The sequence below is a fragment of the Diabrotica virgifera genome, chromosome 3, assembly GCF_917563875.1.
Source record: "Diabrotica virgifera virgifera chromosome 3, PGI_DIABVI_V3a".
NCBI lineage: Eukaryota > Metazoa > Arthropoda > Insecta > Coleoptera > Chrysomelidae > Diabrotica > Diabrotica virgifera.
The window spans coordinates 99,058,793-99,083,385 of NC_065445.1; the positions used below are offsets into that span (position 1 = coordinate 99,058,793).

Consider the following 24,593-nt stretch of genomic DNA (forward strand, 5'->3'; position numbering starts at 1 on the left):
ATTCGGCAAGATATCCAACAAAGTGAGCTTCCTTGACGCCATATTTGGGGATATTACTGCGAACTTCGCGCCATAACCTCTCGATGTGATTGGTGTGTGTTCCAGTTTCGGGATCGACAAAATGTTTGGAATGATTCACAGTTTGATGATGGAATCCTTCATGGGCCAAACAATTGTAGGCTTTCCAGCAGTCGCTATATATAGTTGTACCAGGAAGGATCCAATCGCGAATTATTCCAAGCAAAGTATCGGCATCCCTTCTTTCGACAGGAATAACGAAAAAGTTCCCAGTGCTTCGCTCATATCCTCCGAAAATCCATTGACCCCGGAAAAGTCTGCCTTTGTTAAATTTTCGCTTACCGAATTTGGCCTCATCGATTTCAATGATCGAACCAGGACCCCCTAGTTTTGTAGAGTTGTTAATAGCGAAGCTAATAAACACTTCTCTACAATAACTGTACCAGTCGACCATCGTAGTAGAAGATATCCCAAGCTCTTCTAAAGCGGCTTCCTGACGCGGTGGCCTCCAGTTCAACAAAAGGTTCACGAGAAGAAAGATTTTGTCTATCGCCAATTTGGAGTTCTCGAGAAAAGTACCCTTCCTCGCCGATATACAAAATCCGCACTTTTTAGGAGCACGTTTCTTCCTTAAGACCATTTTGTTGCACCTGAAAGTCATCTTTCCGTCCATTTTAAGGGTATTTCCGCACCGACACACTATCACGTCCTTCAACACCCCGTGATTAATGAAAAACTTTAGCACCTCGCCCTTGGTTTTCGCCATGTAGCCAGCCTCAAACACGCCGATGCTACATGGTTCAACACACGCCATTTTTGATGCTTAGTACACAAACACGGTATGAACAAGAAAGAACGAAAAGGACGCGTTGGTTAGCGTCGGTAACGCTTAGCCAACCCCCTTCTACCTCCTTAGTTAAGGGATGAAAGCATCGTTGCCAAGTTTAAAATTTTCGCAGAATTATTTCCATACCATATTATTTTTGTATACCCCATATTATAAATGCAAATGCAGAAAGATGTTAAAACCAACTACAAAAAACTACATAGTGTAGTGTTTATTTTATAATTAATATTTATTGTATTAAATAAATAAATTATTATTAATGTAATATTAATTATTAATAAAATTAAAAAATTAATATATTATATATTATACAGTACAATTTTCAAAGGAGGAAGACCTAACCCTTCGGTAGTACAATTTTCAAAGGAGGAAGACCTAACCCTTCGGTCCAAACCTAACTTTCGGGTATTAGAGTGTAGAGTGTTTTGTTAATTATTAATAAAATTATAAAAAAATAAAGCACCTTCCGTCTTTGCACAAGAAATTATAAAATTTTTTAAATTAGGCAACATTGCAGAAATAAACTCATCAATCCATACGTAAGCGATCTGCGCATACTGTAATGGCGGCCATAATTTGAAATTGATGTGAAAATTTCACATTTTTAAATGAGATAAATACAAAAATTAAAGCCGAGCGCAGTTAATTGTTAATTTTAAAATGATAAGAAGGTAAGGCAGATACCATATATACAGTTGTCAGACTTGTGGGAGCTGTGAGTCAACACTAAATAATTACCTAAATTAGTGACTGTTTTATACAAAGTGAAGAAGTCCTTGATTATGTTTTTATGTTACTTTTATATTAGACTTTTATATTTCCCCGATTTAAGTTGATATAGGCAACTCAAATTACACGGCCTGTCAAAGTTTCCACCACCTTGTCTGTCTCTCTCTAGGACCTCTATCTTGTATCGTGGCTGCATTAGTTGTCTTTGTGCCTATTCCATCCGTATAGGGCTTTTCATCGACTGTCATTTGTTTCGAGCTTCTGTCATGTGTCACATAATATTGATATATCTACGCCATACGTCTTTGGTTTGTATTGTTTATATACCAATAACGTATGACGTAGGTAAATTATTATTATGTGACACATGACAGAAGCTCGAAACAAATGACTGTGAATGAAAAGCCCTATTGACAGTTCATTGGAACGGAGCCATTAGACCTAACAAAACGCGAAATAAAGTGTGTATTTTAAAACTGTTGGATAAACAGTACCTACAATCAGAAAATATCTACCTTATAATCAGAAAAACTTACCTTTAAAAAGGTACTCGATTACAAAATATCAAAAAAACACGACTGAATATCAGCTTTTTATGGTGACACAAACACATCACATAACCGACCATATAAAATAACTGAACGACAACGAACGAACGAACACGAACACTGAACACAGATTCACAGATAGCGCAGGATTTGTCAAAAGTCATGTTCCACCAATCACAATGCCGACATCAGCGCCTCTGACAAAATGGAAGGAAAATAAATACGATTACATGTTTTTTATTAGAGTGCGCGGGGCATGAAGGTGACATTTATTTGACAGTTGCGGTGATGACACTTCATATTTGTTTATATTCTTTACTATAAGTATCTGTTTTATTATATTTACTGTTTTTATTATTTACTTTACTATAAAAAGATCCTCTACTATAAAAATATAAATTTCACCTAATTTTATCACGACTTGGAATAATCGAGGTATCTGACAACTTTTTTAGTTGTTATTGTAGACATATACAAAGAAACCTATCGGCTTCTCCCAAGAGTTCGGAGCCGTTTTTTAGTAATTATTAACAATGCAGTACAAAAACGCTTGCACTGCAAATCTTAAATGATTATAACTTAATTCTTGTTCTCTATTTCTTAAGTTTTTATTTATTTACATTCAATATTAATTTGTTTTGTTGTATAATCCACGTTTACAATAATTATGTGATCTATTTGATTTAAAATGGATTCAGCATTTTTTTTACTTTGGCAACTATGCCAACTTAGATCTCTGGAATAGATAATGACGTGCAACGGTAAGTAAATTAGACGGACTGTACGCGTCCAATACTGGACATAGGTAGTTTCGCTCAGCTCTTTCCATCTGTCTGTCTTGTGCGCCTTGCATCCAGTTATTGATAACACGCTTCAGGTTGTTAGTCCATGTGGTTGGTGGGCGAGCTCTGCTCCGTACTGCTTCTTGTCTTGGCCTCTACTCGACAATACGTTTTGTCCATCGGTTGTCTGATAATCTGGCGACATGTTCTGCCCCGTTCCACTTTAGCGACGCAATTCTTTCGATAGTGTCTGTTGTTTTTGTTCTACGACGTAGTTCTTCGTTTGTGATTCGGTCTCTCACATATACACCCAACATCTGATGCTCCATAGCTCTTTGAGTCACTCTAATCTTGTTTTCGCCCTTTTTCACCTTTTTTGTGAGTGTTCCCACATAACAATGATGTTCGCATCATGTTCTAAGCATTTACTACCAACATTTGTCGGAGTATATTCTTTTTAGTATATGCGTAGTACAAGCATAGCATGTACCTTAAAAAACATTCTAAATTTCATGTTCTTTGCATATACTTTAGTATATTCTCGTACCGAATATACTGAGTACATTCGTGTACGTAGTATCTCGGAATATTCGTAAAAGTTTATTATTAGAATATACCTTTATCGAATATTCTTAGCACATACTTATAAGGAAATTCTTAACACATACTTATAAGTAGATACTTTTAAAATATCTTAAAAATAATATGTATGTATAGGATGTATAATATTAGCCTTATAGATTATCAACTTCGTTATATTTTAGAATAATTAAACAATTCGTAAAAAAGTTTAAACATTAATTGTATTAACGTTTATTATTAAAAATTCGTTTTCATAATTGAAATAACTTTACCATTTCGAGTTTATCATGAGTATTTTTACATCGTTGGAATTTGAATTTAGGTACATTCAATTCAATATGGGCCATTCCAGAACCAAAGCATGCCAAAACCCACAACCAAAGTCTTTGTGTTGCCAACCGTTGAGTAAGCTTTTTCCGTCAACTTACCTTAAAAATTCCCACTTTTATAAAAAAAATTCTCTCCTGTTTACAATATCTGAGAAGATATGTTTAAGTATTTTCAAATATTTTGATTTTTTTTAATACTTTACAATTTGGACTGGAACAAAAATTCCCTTTTGAGTTAACTTTTCCCTTTATCACCTTTTATGTTGAAAATTCCCGCAAAAAGGGAAATTTCCCTTCGTTTTGCAACACACTAACCACCGGTGCACCGATGTTGTTATTCGACAATACATTTATCTCCGTCTTATTCTGACCCTGACGCTGACCATTTCTTACCTGAATGGACCAGGGATACAACGGTAAAATATGAAATCGAAAATAGGCATTATTTGTATCTATGCAGTGTTAAGGATGAAGACGAAGTACTAGGACTGAAGAACATACATAATCTCTTTATTTTGTTTGCGGTGTTTCAAAATAGGTATAATCTATTTTGGTAACTCAATATTATTTAATAAATACATATAAGTAAGTACATATATACATAAGTATATAAATTTTAGTTACTCATACATAGTTTAGTTTAGCTAAATATTATCATATAATAGTTTATATAAATAACTAAAATTTATAAATATGTACTTACTTTTTAAGTAATATTGCAGAATGTAGGTACTAACTACATTCTCATTCCCTAATAGCACACGACATCCAATGGACGTCCAAAATAGGTCCATTTTTGGTCCTAACGTCCATGGACTATAAATGGACGTCCTTTGGACGTCCCACGTTGGACGTCCTTCGGAAGGAATAAATATGGACGTCCTTTGGACGTCCGACTTTGGACGTCCTTCGGACGGAATAAAAATGGACGTCCTTTGGACGTCCGACTTTGGACGTCCTTCGGAAGGAATAAATATGGACGTCCTTTGGACGTCCGACGTTGGACGTCCTTCGGACGGAATAAAAATGGACGTCCTTTGGACGTCCGACGTTGGACGTCCTTCGGATGGAATAAATATGAACGTCCTTTGGACGTCCATATACTGGACGAAATACGGACGTTTTATTAACGCTTCTCTAATAGCACACGACGTCCAAAATAGGTCCATTTTTGGTCCTAACGTCCATGGACTATAAATGGACGTTCTTTGGACGTCCGGCGTTGGACGTCCTTCGGTGGACTAAATATGTACGTCCTTCGGACGTCCGACGTTGGACGTCCTTCGGTGGACTAAATATGTACGTCCTTCGGACGTCCGATGTTGGACGTCCTTCGGGTGGAATAAATATGAACGTCCTTTGGACGTCCGTACTGGACGAAATACGGACGTTTGCTGATCGTCTATATTGGACATATTATACGAATTACGGGATAAAATAGCAAAATAATTCAATAAAATATTTTATGTTAATAAAATAGTTTACATCGAAAAGATAATTATATTTAATTCAAAATTGCACAGTTTAATATTCTAAACATGTTTTTGTTTTTTTTTTGTAAAGTGTGAAAATCTTATTTGTAAATTATTTGTTACAATGTTTTATTATTCTAGTTACCAAGATCACATAAGTTTGCTAATTAATTCTAGTAAGCAAAAATATAATTTTTATCAATGTATCCGTACTACAAATGAATCTTAAGAGCATCTTTTTGAAGTTGAATATACGTGCTCAAAATAGGTCCAGTCTTAGTCCTAATGTCTATGGACTATAAATGGATGTCCTTTGGACGTCCGACGTTAGACGTACTTCGGGTGGAATAAATATGAATACGGTGGACTAAATATGTACGTCCTTCGGACGTCCGATGGTGGACGTCCGATGGTGGAATAAATACGAACGTCCTTTGGACGTCCGTACTGGACGAAATACGGACTTTTTGTGGACGTCTGAAAATCACCCCCACTACTTGGTTCCTCTGTTGACAAAACTATAACGATAGGCGATAGATTTTCGATTCACCCACCGATATCAGTATCAGTTCGAAGTTGGAGAGTTGATCTCTCAGTCGTTGTCGTCGTTAGGGCTCCGCGTAGAGTTTCATTCATTAACCACTGATTTTCATAATGTAAGAAATTATATTATATACGAATTAAAGTGTAATATACTTATACATATACTATATATTACGTAAAACTATGAAGACGCTGTTTCACAACATAACACAGAGTCCGACCGCCTCATCGGGCCATTTAGAGCATCAATGCATAAGTCCATCCAATGGATTATTATGTGCCCCTTTGACATAGGCGCACAACATTTTAATCTACCACCCTGAGGATTCCTGCTCCTGGAGATTTTCTGAAGTGCCGAAACAGTCTATGTTCCTGATTCCTCGATCAGATGAGAAGTTTTCGGAGCCATCAACCCCAGACAGCTACTGGAGCTCCACGTTGCAGCCAGTCACTTCTTGGTAAGTGAACGCCAAAGAGGAAGCATTCAGACTCTGCTGCTACCACCGTCTGGACATAGCCTATCGATTCCTGATGGCCTAGAGGACAAACTCGCCGAGAATGGTGGACAAAACCACCAGCCAGGACAACTGGTATCCAAACATTGGTATTATTTACGTTTTTTATTACATTTACATATTTTTTCATGCTCTTTGATATATTTCTTATGCTTTCTGGTATATTTTTCATACATTTTTCAATCTTATGGGTGTTTGGTAAAGAATGGGCCATAGCTTAACCTTGGATTACTGAGCTTAAAATAGGTCGATTTAAGCTAACTTACTTTAGTACGAAAGATGATAATAACCGAAATACAGGGTGTCAAATTTAAACTTTTATTTTATTCTTGATTATTTCCTGGGCAATACATCATTTTTGGTGTTGAATTTAGATTTCTTGTCCCAAAAAACCCCCGCTTACCAAATTTCGTGATATTATCCCATGCTTGTTAGGAAATATTCAAGAATAAATAAAATAAAAGTTTAAATTTGACACCTTGTATTTCGGTTATTATCAACTTTAGTACTAATGTAAGTTAACTTAAATCGACCTATTTTACCCTCCGAAATCTAAGGTTAATCTATGGCCTATTCTTTACCAAACACTCTGTATAAGTACATAATTGCATTCTAGCCAATCTTTTTGATTTTCTATAAAGTATAGACTTCCTTGAATTTTTACTGCAATGTAACTTCTTGGATTTGAATTTAAAATTTATTGTTAAAGGAAATTTCCGCTAGCTCGGTGGCCCCTTTGTTCGTCAGGATCGTTTAAACACAGCGATAAATCAAACAACTTATCAAGGTCAATCGAGTTGTTGCAACTTATCATTGTGTGTAAACGGTGCATCGCACAACTTATCAAAGTTGGAGTTGGGTTGAAGGTGGTATCGCATTGAATCGCAGCGTCTAAACAGCGTTTCAACTTGTCATCACAACTAGTTGCTGTGACTTGTCGTTGTGTTTAAACTTACTACTTACCTCTACCCAACGGTTCTTTTGTCAAACAGATTGGGTTGGTATGTACCTGGTAAGCAAAAGGTATTTATCTCAGTATTTTATAATCTATTTATAATATTGAAATATCTAAGCGAAGGCGGATGAAAAAAAATTAGACAAAAGTTGAATGATTATTATAATATTATAATATAATATTACACTATATAATAAGTATACATAGATAGAATATTTTCTTTTTAAGAAATTGTCCATTATCTCCAAATGAGCAAGGTGTCGATTTGAAATATATGTATAATATACAGCCCATTACGCACCACCTTAAAAGTTGAGCATTTTTGATGTCTCGAATTTCCTAAACCAGTTGTCCCATCTAGGTGATTTTTTTTATAATATCCTCCTTAAGGTGATACAGTAGCGATCAACAGGTAGCAAAAACGCGTTCCAAGATTGCGGCTGTAATTTTGAATATTTTTTCGAGATATTTGGCACACGTATTCGTAATATAATAAAGAATGGCGGTACAGAGCCCAATTTGAAAAATATATTAATATGTGGAAATTACTCTGTAATTAAATACAATATTAAAAAAACAAGCCTGTACCGCCATTAAGAAGAACAAAAATACACTTTCTTCAAATAAACTTTTTTATGCGATGCCTAGATTTTGTGTCATTTTGGAACTACTAAAATTTTTTATTTCATTAGTAGTTCCAAAATGACACAACATCTAGGCATTGGATAAAAAAGTTTATTTGAAGAAAGTGTATTTTTTTGTTCTTCTTAATGGCGGTACAGGCTCGTTTTTTTAATATTGTATTTAATTACAGAGTAATTTTCACATATTATTATATTTTTCAAATTGGGCTCTGTACCGCCATTCTTTATTATATTACGAATGCGTGTGCCAAATATCTCAAAAAAATATTCAAAATTACAGCCGCAATCTTGGAACGCGTTTTCGCTACCTGTTGCTCGCTACTGTTTCCTCTTAAGCTTGTCATGCACGGGGAGCTATATACTGTAATATATATTATATCACATCGCTCTCTATAGTAATGAGTGAGCCTGCACACACGGAACCATTAGTTCCGTGTGCCACATCAATGAGGGTTGTTTGTCTCGTTAATTTATTGACTAATACGAGATCTGGTCTATTATGCGCCACTGTTTGGTCTGTGAGCACAGTGGGGTCCCAGTATAGCTTGTAGTTGCCATCCTCAAGCATACTCTCAGGGACGTATTGATAATATGGGAGATGGTCGGTTTGGAGATATGGGTTTATTATTATTATTATTATTAATTATTATTGTAGTACCATTTAAACACAACGTTTTAAAAACTTTTTTGCCTGTTATTGCTTTTTCGAAAAGTTAATTTTTATCGAAATATTTTGAATATTTGTCAAATCCACCACATATTTGTATATGGTTAAGTACCATTATGGAGACTTGGTAATATTATGCAAACTTATTTATGCTTTACATTTTTAGGTATATTTTGAACCATATTAAAAAAGAAGCCAGATCTCGATAAAACGTGCCTTATCGAAAAAAATACAAAGAGGCAAAAAAGTTTTAAAAACATTCTGTTTAACTAATGGTACCTCAGTAATAGTTTAATTGGAACTTACACATTCAAAATTACTGAATAGAGAATTGAAAACCCTTTCAACTGAGGTGCCACACAACCCCTATTCCCATTTAAAAAAATCATTGATTACGTCATCACGCTCAGATGGATGACATCACTAGTATGAAATATATGTCAAAAAGTTGTAATTTAAACACAAAAATCGACCTGTTTCCGGATTTTTCTCTATAGTCGTCCATTTTAGAGAAAATTAATTTATTCCATAATTTAGGACCTCTCTGTATATATTATATCACATCGCTCTCTATAGTAATGAGTGAGCCTGCACATACGGAACCATTTGTTTCCTGTCTGCAGGCTCACTCATTACTATAGAGAGCGATATGATATAATATACATATTATATTACAGCATAGCTCCCTGTGCATGACAAGCTTAAGGAGGTAACCTATAGCCTAGGCTATAATATTATAAAAAAATCACTTAGATGGGACAACAGGTTTAGGAAATACGAGACATCAAAAATACCCCATATTTAAGGTGGTGCGTTAATTTCTTGGAGAAGTGTATTGTAATTTAATGTAAATAATGTAATATCCAATAATTGTAATTTAATATAAGATGTAATATAAGTTTCTTAAAAAATATATTTTTTATTTCCCACAATACATTCTTCACAGGTCTAAATATCAACTATAGACGTCCACCGAACGTCCTCCCAGGACGTTAGATGGATGTTCGACAGCAAGACATTGGACCAAACTGGGACGCCCTATGAAGGCCCAATTGACGTCCACCGAACGTCCCCTTGGACGTTAGGTGGACCTCCATTGGACGTTTGGCAAAGTGGAATTTGGACCAAAATTGGACGTCCTGTTAAGGTCCAATTCACGTCCCTTAGGACGTCCGATTAAGGTCCGATTTACGTCCGATTAAGGTCCAATTTACGTCCAATTAAGGTCCCATTTACGTCCGATTAAGGTCCAATTTACGTCCGATTAAAGTCCAATTTACGTCCGATTAAGGTCCAACTTACGTCCGATTAAGGTCCAATTTACGTCCGATTAAGGTCCAACTTACGTCCGATTAAGGTCCAATTTACGTCCGATTAAGGTCCAAGTTACGTCCGATTAAGGTCCAATTTACGTCCGATTAAGGTCCAATTTACGTCCGATTAAGGTCTAATTTACGTCCGATTAAAGTCCAATTTACGTCCGATTAAGGTCCAATTTACGTCCGATTAAGGTCCAATTTACGTCCGATTAAGGTCCAATTTACGTCCGATTGAGGTCCAATTTACGTCCGATTAAGGTCCAATTTACGTCCGGTTAAGGTACAATTTACGTCCGATTAAGGTCCAATTTACGTCCCCTAGGACGTCCGATTAAGGTCCAATTTACGTCCGATTAAGGTCCAATATACGTCCCCTCGGACCTTAGATGGACGTCCAATGGACGTTCGGTAGCGCGACATTTGGACCAAAATAGGACGTATAAAGGACGTTCCTCGGACGAAAACGGACGTCCAATGGACGTCCCTAAAGTACGTGAAGGACGTCCAATGGACGTCCATTGGACGTCCTTGTGCTATTAGGGTTTGCCTTAAAAAAATATTAAATATAATAGTGGTAGGGGAGCCCAAGCGGGGATTTTTGCAGTTACTCGAGCGCGTCAGATTATCATATGGGGAGAAACGTGGTACCCTGCAGATGTACCTCTGCCATATATTGGCTCTTAACACAGGGGAGTTCGTTTAGGGGGGCCCGAAAAAAAAAATCTATCCTTAAAAATACTCGAAATTGTCAGATTAAGATATGGTAAGTTAAGTACATGCAAAACAGTGTATATTTAAAAAATCTGACGATTTGAGCGGGGCGTAAGGGAATTGGTGAGTCACAAAGTTTCACAAGGAAAAGGCGAATATTTCGCGAAATGAACGTCATATCGAAAAACTAAAAACTACACGTTTAATATTTTTCAAAAATCTATCGATAGATACCAAACACGAGCCCTCGCAGAGAGGGGTGGGGGGTAAATTTTAAATTTTAAATGCAAATCCCGCGATATTTAGCAAAATAAACATCGGATCGAAAAACTGCAAAATACACTTATTTAATATTTTTGAAAAATATATCGAATGGTACCAAACACGACCCGCCACGGAGGTGGGGTGGGGGGTTACTTTAAAATCTTAAATGGGAGCCCCCATTTTTTATTGCAGATTTGAATTCTCTGCATAAAAATAAGCAACTTTTATTCGAAACATTTTTTCGAATTATGGATAGATGGCGCTATATTCGGAAAAAACGATTAATGGAAATGGAAAATTAAATTAAAAAATGGCAAGCGCCCGCTAAAATGGAAAATTTTACTTAACTTTTTTTGGTTTTAGGACCTAATAATCACAACCCAATAGGTCCCCAAAGCGCTCGAGTGACTGCACATTTAGCATACTTTGCTCCCCTACCATAGGTATTTGGTAGAACCAGTAGAACCTAAGATGAGATTAGGTGATGCTGAAAACATACTTCTGAGCAATATAGCACTTGATATAACACTTTCTTAGAATATCTTTAAAAATATATTCTTCTAATACAAAGATGTGCAGTAGTACGTTCTAAGTATATAAATAGAAGGTTTATAGCACTTCCTTAGAATATTCTAAAAAGTACGTTCTTAGTATAAACTAAAAAGATGTGTGGTAGTACGTTCTAAATATATTAATAGAACGTTTGTAGCACGTTCTTGGAATGTTCTAAAAAGTATATTCTTAGTATATACTGAAAAGAAGTGCGGTAGTACATTCTAAGTATATACATAGAATGTTTAAGTACTGTAATGTAGTATATTATACTCAGTATGTGCTCTGCACATTCGCAATGGTAATTACGCATATTCTCAGTATATAATTTTTCTGAAAAGTACGTTCTATGAATCTACTAAGAACATGAAATTGTTATGTGGGTTCTTCCCAACATTATTATGCGATGTCATATGCTAATCTCAAATGACTGAGCAGTTTCTCTCCATTTATGTTGATACCATACTCATTTAGATCTGCCTTCTTACAATTATGTTCTAAAAACGTCGTGCATAGATTTGGAGAGATCGTGACTCCTTGCCGTACTCACGGCTGTATACCAATTTTGTTTCTTGTTCAGATAGTCTTTTTGTTTTGATTATGTTAGTGTAGCGATGGTCTTTTCGGCATTCTGTCAATGCTTTTATCATTTTATGGTAAGTTACATGCTTTCTTGTAGTCCACGAATGTCAGTGCCAATGGTTTGTTGTATTCTGTAGACTTCTCTATTAAATTCTTTATCACTAGTAAGTTGTCGTTAGTGCTTTATCCCAATCTAAGTCGATGGTCTTCAATACACGCTGTACGCAGCCTACGCCGTCTGTTGGAGACAACCGGCTAAGTCGGTGGTCACTTCAATTCATCCCGTAATTTGAATTTGTTATAGAATTACTTTTTTTTTTTTAACTATTTTTGGTTGTAAGATAGTCCTGCAAAGTTTATTAAAAGTAACAAAAATTAACAATTTTCCTCCGACGCCGACGTGATGCTGTACGTAGCCTACAGCGTTTATTGGAGACCACCGCCTTATTCCAGTTTGGGCTCTAAGTTAAAAAAAAAAATAAGATGTCTTATTTTACCTTTTAAATGTTTGGTATTTTGGCTTCGTATTTCTTTATGGATCACGATGGTCGGGCAATACTCTCTTTTTCTCTGTTTCTATGTTCACTCTCTATTTAAGAAAACAATCACATACCTATAATAGTTCAAAAAAAGTTGAACGCTTCTCGCTGTGTTTATTGCTTGATTTACCGCTTACTTAGTACACTCTTTGAAAGAAAAAAAAGAATGTGTGTGTACTTTGTACGCACATAAGAATTTATACTTCTATTATAATATAATTTCAACGAAATAAATATACCTACTTAACAGTTACAATACAAAAAATTAACAATAATTACCAAAAATGAACCAAAACTTAACAATGCCAAATATAAAAAAAAAGAAAAAATATGAATCGTCCGGGATTTGAACCCGCAATCTCGCGATTTTTTGATCTCTGGTCCAATGCTCTACCAACAAGGCCATCAAGCCGCATGCTACTTACCTTTCAGATATACATAATTATACATCACGGTGACAAGTGAAATATAAAAATAGATGTTTTATTATTTTACGCCCAAGGAAGACAAATCCAAAGACACAAAATTATAATAAAAAACCTTTTAAATCACCTTTTTCAAATTGCGCAAGTTGTATTATTAATATTAATGTTAATAAATGAAATATAAATATTTTGACGTTTCACAATTTGACAATTCACTTTTAACTGCAGTGCCTTAAAATTTTTAAAGCACTAGTGCCTTAAAATAGCATTTTTAACGCTCCTATGGAGTCCTAAAAATTGCATTTTTAACACGTTTGTAGAAAAATATATTTAAAAACACTAATATATTCTTTCCACACATTTTCTGGACTGATACATACATAAATTAAAACATTTTGAAGTATAACTTCAAAGATATAATATGAAAACTATTTAAAAAGGCAGTATAACTATTAACTAACCTTTGTTGTTTCTCTTCCCACAAATTTTAAAACGCAACAACCATACATAACCAAACCGTCAACCGTCCAAACCACAGCTGCGCTATAGCTGCCATATTGGATAATTTTTGACATGTCATTTGAACATCCAATCAGAACAAAGTTATAATGCGCATGCGCCGGAATCGTAGGTTTTAACATATAAAAATTCACCCTCATATCGCGCGTAAAGAAGTATAACTTCAAAAATAATTAACGTATCTCTTAGTTTCTTGAAAAATATCTCCTCTATTGAAAATACCTCTTTCAAGTGAACTGCGTTCATTGGGAGACTGTATACATTTTATTGACTTACCCTTTTTAGAGATAAAATTAGGTCTGAAAAATTTTCATTGGACATATTATACACTATCACTTTAATGTTTGCTATTTCACCAGCTACATATGCTTCCTTGTCCAAATACAAGTTCATTGTAATAACACCGTTTCCAGAACACAAGCAGCACATTGTTGTCTCATCTTGATAAGTGATTGGATTCTAAAAGAATTAAATATTTAAAATATAATATAAACAAAATTATAAAATAGTCATTTTTCAACTATTGGCATTTGTTTAATGCAAAGTATCCAGACATACCTATCAGCCTTTCAAGAGTCAGCAAAATTGAGAAAACATTTTTAGAGAAACTAGTCATGATAAAAATATTTAAAATGTTTGAGGTCCCAAGAGATCAGATGTTTTATTAAATGGTTACAAGATGGTGTTCAATCATTCAACATTCAATTATCTATCACCATGTTACCGTTCAATTACGATATAATATTGGGCGATCACTACCATTCTTATATTTAAGACGGCCGATAACAAAACAGAGGTATAAATTTCTGATCACCACTTCTTCTTGATGTGAGTATCCATGCGGAATGTTGACGATCATCATGGCAATATTCACTTTATCTGCAGCAACGCGGATAAGATGCACATCTTGTGTTCAGATGTTCTTCTTCTTCCTGGACCTCGCTTTCCAAATATTTTTCCTTGCAGAATGACTTGTAGGAGGGCATATCTGGATTCATTTCGCATAATCTGTCCAAAGTATTCTAACTTTCGAGATTTGATGGTGGTAAGTACTTCTAAGTTCTTCCCCATTATTCTAAGGTTCTCCTCATTTTTGACTCGATCAGTTTATGGGATTTTAAAGCCACATCTCAAATCATATTTTAAGAATTCTCTGATATAAGCCAGATGTGGCTATATCGGATCACCACTTAATTTTCTTTAATTGTACTTAAGTAACTAAAATTTAAAATACGTTTGTAAAGCTCTCTTACCAGTTGTAGCTCATGTCGCATATAATTAAAGTTTACTGGTGCAATCACATGTAATCCCACTGTATCTATATAATCAATAGCAAATGCTTTATCTACGTTTGCTTTAATGTAGTATGTAACGTATCCATAGATATTTGTAAAAGTACTGGGGATTCCAGGTTGTGGAAGCGTGAAGGTGAAAGGATATTCATAGCAACCAGCTGGCAAAGTACCTTAAACAGTAATTGTAAGAAAAGGTAAATCCATAAGAAAAACCTGCTGAATGATTAAACAAGAAGCTATTTAAATTTTAAATTTAGTAAAACTTTTTCGTCAAATTATGTATTAAAATATTGTGGCATATCAGAATTATCCGATGTTTGTGATCACCATTGTAAAGGCTTCTCGATCTTCTGCAATATAAAATAATTTTTCTACATTTTATATCTGAGTTCATTTACAAATTTAATGTTTTTTTTGAAGTTATACTTCTTTACCGGCGATAGAGGGTGATTTTTTTATATGTTAAAACCTATCAGCCCGGCGCATGCGCATTATAACTTTGTTCTGATTGGATGTTCAAATGACATGTCAAAAATTATCCGATATGGCAGCTGTGGTTTGGAGGTAAAGGTAAAGGTAAACAAATGTTTAATATATTAGTTTTATTGTTGTGAGGACAGAAACAAAAAAGTTTATAATATTGTAGTGACTTTTAAATAGTTTTTAAAAGCAACATGTACGTAATAATTGTTAATGTATCATGGGTATAAACCTACCTATTTGATCTGCCAAAATACATAGTATGTAATACTTTTATTTATATAATTTGATTACCATCAAAATGTCTATCAATATTCACCTAATATATTGTTTTTTTACTCTATGTTTTGTTGTATTTTTTCAATTCTAAATCATTTCAATTCAAAATTAAAATAATTTGATCAATTTTCAAAATATCAAAATATCACAAGTTTAATCCGTTTAGTTAGTCGATCTTCCTAAATAATGACACATAGTGTCCGTGGCTAAGCGGAGAAGGCAAATGAATTCCAGCACCAACCGCTCTTATCAGCGCTGGTTCGAGTCCCAATAGAAACTTTCTTTTTTGTTTTTTTTAATACATTTTATGATTGTAAGTATATTTATTATATAATTTTATTTTCAGAAAATACGTATTTAGTTAAAAAATTTTTCGACAATTAATGTTCAGACATCATTTGTGGCTTGTTTAATGTGTTTGTGTGTGTTTTATTCTTTTATTATTTTAATTTTTGGCACTGTTCTAATAAAAATGTTTGAGGAGTAGTAAGTATAAATCAGTTTAATATTTAAACAAAATATAAATAAAAAGTATATTAATTTCGTTTAAATCATATAATAGAAGTATAACTTCTTACGTGCGTACAAAGTACACACACATTCTTTTTTTATCAAGAAACTTGTTTTCTTCCGATACTTCTACCGCCCTCTATTTTGCCTTGAAGGATCAGTTGTAGTACTACCTCTCCTTAAGAAACCATTCTCCGCTACACCTATCAATCCAAATCCCGTCTCAGGAATATTCGAGCTAATAGTACGGGATCCGAATATAGGTCGACCTGCACCCATTTGCTTTCCGGATAAAACATTTATTTTTATTAAATTTCACACATACCTATACAAATATTTCTAGCATGGGTTTCGTTGAAATCAATATTTCAATCACATTTTTTTTTGAAAGTATGGTAGAATTATTTTTTTTTTAAATTAAGTAGGCATATTCAGCACAATTCACAGATTATTCAAGAAGAAATTCAAGGAAAAATATTGAAAAATAAGAAAACGGTGGCAAAATTTTAAAGAGACCTCAAAAACAATGGATTTTGCGGTGGACATCAGAACTCATAATTGGATCATGGTAAAACAAATTCAAAATATTTTAAAAATCAATAACCATTTTTAAGTTCGTTGCAACACGAAACTATAGCCGCATCATTATTCCAGTTCAATCAGAGAGTGCAGCAAGCACCTCTACCGGTTTCGAAACTTATTAGTCTTTTATCAGGAGGCACATATGCTGCTCTCTCTGACCCAACTAGGACAAACCCCGGCGTACAGTCACGGATTGCAACTAACGAAATGGCAGGGATGCCCTAGCGGCAACTGCTATCAAAAAACTAAGTTTTCAATCTAATAGCACATAAAACAACATCCAAAAATGTCATTCTACATCCTACCAGACTGAAAACAATGGGAACCTTCTCTGGAAACACTTCCGAGGCTTCTACAATTTGCAAGCCATAACGGATGCTGAGACTAAGGAAGATGAGGGAATTTTACAATTTATAATTCACGTCCCATCTGCTCAGCGCGGCAAAGTTCCAACGAGAATGGTTCCCTTCGTACTCCAATGGGAGTAAACATAAATCAAAAATAAATAACCATTTTTAAGTTCGTTGCAACACGAAACTACAGCCGCATCATTATTCCAGTTCAATCAGAGAGTGCAGCAAGCACCTCTACCGGTTTCGAAACTTATTAGTCTTCTATCAGGAGGCACATATGCTGCTCTCTCTGACCCAACTAGGACAAACCCCGGCGTGCAGTCACGGATTGCAACGAACGAAATGGCAGGGATGCCCTAGCGGCAACTGCTATCTAAAAACTAAGTTTTCAATCTAATAGCACATAAAACAACATCCAAAAATGTCATTCTACATCCTACCAGACTAAAAACAATGGGAACCTTCTCTGGGAACACCTCCGAGAATTCTACAATTTGCAAGCCATAACGGAAGCTGAGACTAAGGAAGATGAGGGAATTTTACAATTTATAATTCACGTCCCATCTGCTCAGCGCGATAAAGTTCCAACGAGAATGGTTCCCTTCGGACTCCAATGGGAGTAAACATAAATCGAAAATGAATAACCATTTTCAAGTTCTTTGCAACACGAAACTACAGCCGCATCATTATTCCAGTTCAATCAGAGAGTGCAGCAAGCACCTCTACCGGTTTCGAAACTTATTAGTCTCTCATCAGGAGGCACATATGCTGCTCTCTCTGACCCAACTAGGACAAACCCCGGCGTGCAGTCACGGATTGCAACGAACGAAATGGCAGGGATGCCCTGCCAGATGGGACGTGAATTATAAATTGTAAAATTCCCTCATCTTCCTTAATCTCAGCATCCGTTATGGTTTGCAAATTGTAGAAGCCTCGGAGGTGTTACCAGAGAAGGTTCCCATTGTTTTCAGTCTGGTAGGATGTAGAATGACATTTTTCGATGTTGTTTTATGTGCTATTAGATTGAAAACTTAGTTTTTTGATAGCAGTTGCCGCTAGGGCATCCCTGCCATTTCGTTAGTTGCAATCCGTGACTGCACGCCGGGGTTTGTCCTAGTTGGGTCAGAGAGAGCAGCATATATGCCTCCTGATGAGAGACTAATAAGTTTCGAAACCGGTAGAGATGCTTGCTGCACTCTCTGATTATTCTTCTTGTAGTGCCTATCCGTTTCGGATGTTGGCGACCATCATGGCAATCTGCACTTTGCACACTGCTGCTCTGAAAAGATTTGTAGTGGTTGTGTTGAACCACGTTCGTAGATTTTTCAGCCAGGAAATCCTTCGCCTTCCTGGTCCTCGCTTTCCCTCTACTTTTCCCTGCAAGACCAGTTGCAGCAGTCCATATCTCTCACTGTTCCTCATGATGTGACCGAGGTATTGGATTTTGGCTGTTTTTATTTTGATTAACAGCTCTTTTTCTTTTTTCATTCTCAGCAAAACACCCTCATTAGTAATGTGGTCGGTATAAGAGGACTTCAGGATTCGACTCTCTGATTGAACTGGAATAATGATGCGGCTGTAGTTTCGTGTTGCAACGAACTTAATAATGGTTATTCATTTTTGATTTATGTTTACTCCCATTGGAGTACGAATGGAACCATTCTCGTTGGAACTTTACCGCGCTGAGCAGATGGGACGTGAATTATAAATTGTAAAATTCCCTCATCTTCCTTAGTCTCAGCATCCGTTATGGCTTGCAAATTGTAGAAGCCTCGGAGATGTTACCAGAGAAGGTTCTCATTGTTTTCAGTCTGGTAGGATGTAGAATGACACTTTTGGATGTTGTTTTATGTGCTATTAGATTGAAAACTTAGTTTTTTCAAAAGATTTTATTAGCTTGTGAGTTTCTTGAGTTAACGCTGTTGAGTTTTTTAGTCTTATCGAATTTTGACTTTTTGATGTCACTCAGATGTCAAAATAACGATTTTTTGCGAAAAAGGGTGAAAATCAACGTATTTGTTATTTTTAAACAAAAAATAAGCTTAAAACAAAAAATATCTTGACAGCATTACCTCAAGGAACTTCTATAGAAAATACATACACCATTTCAGGTGGGTTGGTCAAGTAGTTTTTGAGGTACAATGTCTACAGCCTTTGAAAAAAGCAGGTTTGAGAAAAACGCGTTTAAAGTACATATTGTCAAGTTTTATTTTACATTTCTTTTTGTCTGTCAAATCGTAAAGTGATGCACACCGAAATATGTTTTTGAATCGCGGAGTAATTTATAAAAGAAAATGAGAACAGCTATTGACCGTTTCTTACAACGCTCAAGCGCGCTGTCGCGAACTTGCTGCAAAGCGAGTCGAAAGTAAGAAGGTAGGGAGACAGTGTTGAATATCCCTACCTTCGACTCGCTTTGCAGCAGGTTCGCGCCAGCACGCTTGAGCGTAGAGAACAACAGTCAACAGCTGTTCTCATTTTCTTCTGTAAATTACTCCGCGATTCAAAAATATATTCCGGTGTGCATCATGTTACGATTTGGCAGATAAAAAAATTGAAAATAAAAGTTGACAATACTTTAAACGCTTTATGCTCAAAACTGCTTTTTCAAAGGGTGTAGACATTGTAACTCAAAAACTACTTGACCGACCCACCTGAAATTTTGTATATATTTTCTTTAGACATTCCTTGAAGTAACGTTGTCGAGTTATTTTTTGATTTATACTTATTTTTGTTTAACAATAATAAATATGTTGATTTTCACTCTTTTTTGCAAAGAAATTCGTGGTTTTGACTTCTGAATGATATCAAAAAGTTTAAAGTCAATAAAACTAAAAAAACTACCTCGAAAAACTCATAAGCTAATAAGCTAATAAAATCTTTTTGATTTTTTTGTTTACCATGATTAAATGATGAGATCTGATGTCCACCGCAAAATTCATTATATTTTGAGGTGTCTTCAAAAATTTGCCACCGTTGGCTTGTTTTTCAATATTTTTCCTTGAATTTTTTCTTGAATAATCTATGAATTGTACTCAGTATGCCTATTTAATTTAAAAATAAAATAATTCTACCATACTTTCAAAAAATGTGTGCTTCAAATATTGATTTCAACCCCTACGGCCCCCCTAACCTAAGGATAGCTATGACACGATTTTGATGGCAAACTATGCTAGAAATATTTGTCTGTGTATGAAATTTAATAATAAAAAAAAGAATGTGTGTGTACTTTGTACGCACGTAAGAAGTTATACTTCTATTATATGATTTCAACGAAATCAATATACTTTAAACAGTTTATTTATATTTTATTTAAATATTAAACTAATTTTAATACTCACTACTTTCCAAAAATTGTTATTAAAACAATACCAAAAATTAAAAAAATAAAAGAATAAAACACATTTAAAAATGAAACAAAGAAATGATTTCTGAACAATAATTGTTGACAAAAATTTTAACTAAATACGTATTTTTTGAAAAAAAAAATATAATAAATATACTTACAATCATAAAATGTATAAAAAAATTAAAAAACGATAAAAATTTGCATTGGGAATTGAACCTGCGTCTATAAGGTTGGCAGATAAATTTGAACTCACCGCACGCAGAACTTAGCTAGCGAGACATTTGAATAATGTGGGAAGATATAGCAACTAAACGTTTTAAACTTTTTTGACATTGCTTATTCTCTTAGTTTAATTAAATAAGTTTGATTCTTGCGGAATTAAAATATTAAAATACAACAAAATATAGACTAAAAAGCAATTTATTAGATATGAAGATTAGTAGAAATTGTATTGGTAATCAAATTATGTAAATCAAAGCATTAAACTACTAGCTAGGTACCTACATTTTCCAAATAGGTATGTAGGTCCTAATCTTTTATTACAATACTGAAACATTTAAAATTACGTACCTGTTGCTTTTAAAAACTATTTAAAAAGTCACTACAATTATAAACTTGCTTTTTGTGTCTGTCCTCACAACAATAAAACTAATATACTACATACAATTTGTTTACCCATAACCATCGACGTATTAATAAAATAACCGACATATTGAACAATTGTTGACAGGTCATTGTAATTACCCAATCAGAGCACGTTTATCGTTCCAGCTGCGCTCAGGACCAAGACTTTTGATGATTTCGCGCACATATAAATTTACTCCCAACGCGCCTAAAGAAGTATAACTTCAAAAATGTTTCATCCAGAAAGCAGATGGGTACAGATCGACCTATATTAGGATCTTAGACTGTAACCTTCACCCAAACGCCACGAACCAAGTCATCATCGACGGAATGTCATGTTTGTTCCATACTAGAGGTCCAGTCATTGGACTGACCTCTCTAACGTCAATTCTTTTTTATTTCAAACCCCAAAGACGCTTATTGTTAGAATTTTTATAACTAACAGATTGCTGAATAAACGTTTCAAAAAAAAGTAGCCGCCCTTTAAACATGTACCATTTTTGCGAAAAAAATTGCAGAAATTTTTATTTAAAAAAGGATACACTAAAAATGGTTTCAAACTACGATGTTTATATACCTATAATAGAAAAAATTGCCATTCTTCATTGAGAAAACTTCTTTTCAAAATTGTGTCATACTTAATGGGAAAATATTTTTAATTCTTGACATTTTCGAAAATGACCTTTCAGCGGACACGTTGGCAACTGGGAAGCACAAATAAATGTGCAAAGCAATGTCAAAATTAGGGAAAATATCTTTCAATCCACTTTAGTACAGTCACTTAAGGTTTTCACCTCCAATTTCGTTGAACCTCCATCGATTTTCATGAAAATTGGTCAGTAGTAAGAGGATAAGGAACAAAGGTAACATGACGCCAACTTGCGCTTTTACCGTGATGGTGAAAACTACCACTTTAAGTGGGGGTGAAAGAAATAATACCATAAATCGATAGAAATCCAAATTTGTTATATAAAGGTATTAATATAAATCAATACTTTTTGAGTTATTAAAGATCAAAGATTTTAATTTTTCGTAAAAAAATACATGTTTTAAAGCTGTTTTTCACGTATAACTCAAAAACTGTAGCTTTTACAAAAAAGTTATTACTACCAAAATTAAAGATAATAAAAAGATGAAGACACTCCTCACTTAAAGAACTAAACTAATGTTAATTCAAAGTGAGTTATGGGTAATTGAATGTATATTTTTTCGACGAGTACCCAAATCTAAGTATTCAAGCTTAAATAACGGGAAAACGATGCAGTTTATAAAATATACCTGCTAATCACTTGTCAAAGTACTTCGGAGTACCTATCAAATGAGCTCCAGTAGAAGTTAATAACATCATAATTAAGCAAGTTATGATGAAAATAAGAGAACCCTTTAGAACTTTTTGAGGAAAAAGTGAAAAATAAAACATACGCCATTTCCACAAAAATCAAAATTTATAGTAATCCTTAGAAGGATTTTTTTTTATATTTGCATTAGTAATGATTTCAACAATTTTGACCGGTTTAGAATGCATATTTTTGAAAAAAAGATGTAATTTAAAAAAATCAGAATTTTTAAAATTATCGTTGTTCTGAAGCTATTTCCTTATGGCATTTTTATGATTAATTATTTATATGGGAAATAAGCCACAATTAAAATGAAAAAAATAATTTTATTAACGTTTCGACGCCCAAATCGGGTGCCGTTGTGAAAATACAAAATATTACTCATATAATAAATAAATAATAGTTTAAAGTAATATTTTGTATTTTGACAACGGCACCCGATTTGGGCGTCGAAACGTTAATAAAATTATTTTTTCATTTTAATTGTGGCTTATTTCCCATATAAATAATTAATTTTAAAATTATCGTAATTTTCATTTTCTTTTGATAATACTTAACTCCAAAAATACTCAATATAGGTATGTAAAAAGTGATATTTGTATAACCAAATTTTAGTTTTTCTGAATCAAATATTTTACCTTTTTACTATTTCTGCAGGGTGAAAGATAACCGAGATAGAAACGTTTAAAACTTTAATTTTGCTGCGAGAACCATGTAACCGGGGCCATTTAACATTTTATTTTTAAAAAATTAAGCGGTTTAAAAAATTAAATTCAACTTTGCTTAATAGCCAATAAAATTAACTTTTAGATGGTTTTTAGGCAAACCTGACATCGTAAAAATTAACGGAGTTAAAATTAAATTAAAAAAAAAAACAATACCTTTTTTGGAAAAATTTTTAAAAGATAAATTTTGAAAATATTTGGTGCATAAATTTTAATGCTATGAACTTGTTCGGGGGCTCATTTGATAGATATGTCTAAGTACTTTGACAAATGTTTATTATGGTTATGTTATAAAATGCATCATTTTCCCGTTATTTACGCTTGAATACTTAGATTTTGGTACTCGCCGAAAAAATATACTTTTCTCACGAAAAATTAAAATCTCTGATCTTTAATAACTCAAAAATTATTTACCTTTATATAACAAATTTTGCTTAAATAGATATTTCTAATAAAATAGTTTTCAGTCCTGAGAAGGGGTGGGATTCGCCCCCAGGGTAAAAGCGCAAGTTGACAATTTTCATGCAAATCGATGGAGGTTCAACGAAATCGGAGGTAATAGCTCATATCCACCTTCAGTGACTGCACTAACTCTTCTTTAAATATTAAGATATGTCAATTGCTGATTTTATTGTGGTATCCAAATGACCCTTTAAGTGAATGATTCATGTATGAATGATGTATCTTACTTTGAAGTAAGATGAACTTTATTTTGTATCAGATTTTCAGCTTCTTTAGTAATTTCTTCATTGCTTAATTTTGGCAAATCTGTTAATAACACGAAAACGTTGATAAATAAGTCGATAAGATTCCAGACGTCTATTCAGGTCTCTTATCAGAGTGTCGATTATAACACAGAATGTATGGATTTTCATCTCATCACTAGCTGAAAAGTTTAGTTCATCATCGGCCCCCTCGTCAAATTGAATTTCTCTTTCTTATTTCTTTATATGTTTTATTTGGGCACAATTTTTTGCGGTAAAGTAGAAAGAGATACTCTTTAATGACAGAACCTAGATTCATAATTTTTATATAGAAATATTTTTTGTACAGTATTTTTGCCGCCCTCTCATAATGTGCCGCCCTAGGCAACTGCCTATATTGCCTAATGGATAAAGAAGCCCTGCTCTAGGGGATCGGGAGACTGAGACCCTGGAAGCCCTGAAGACATCAGAGAGGATGTCGAAAGCTCGGCACAGTGAAAATCAACGTGGTTAAACCCAGAAGCCTGGTGCGTTTGATTTTAATATTAATTTTTGATGATGATGATTTAATGATTTTAGTTAAGTAATATTCTGAAAAAATATTTACTTTCGCCCATAAGGTTTATGTTTAACGCTAGAAATTTATTATCGCCCGTGTATTTAACTGTGCGCCATTTTGTTCTTTTGGTACGAGTGTCGTAATGGCTCTGTCGTTCATTCCAAGACGTACATTCTCTTCCTCGCAATTTGCATATAATACCTAAAACAAAACAAAAGATAAAAAGCAACAATCTATTGAGTTTATGAATACTT

At 34.2% G+C, this 24,593-nt stretch overlaps 1 protein-coding gene across 8 annotated transcripts in view; it reads right to left on the minus strand.

Annotated features, from left to right (window-relative positions):
- The window catches only part of LOC114334668 (arrestin domain-containing protein 1), a 48,726-nt gene that overhangs the window by 12,629 nt on the left and 11,504 nt on the right, over positions 1–24,593 (minus strand). For all 8 annotated transcript variants that reach the window (XM_050645338.1, XM_050645345.1, XM_050645337.1 and 5 more), the window contains exons 3-5: positions 24,388–24,540; positions 14,796–15,007; positions 13,819–14,001 (exon numbers count right to left, since the gene is read on the minus strand). In XM_050645338.1, the coding sequence (XP_050501295.1) occupies positions 13,819–14,001; positions 14,796–15,007; positions 24,388–24,540 (548 nt within the window). The remainder of the gene's footprint in view (positions 1–13,818; positions 14,002–14,795; positions 15,008–24,387; positions 24,541–24,593) is intronic.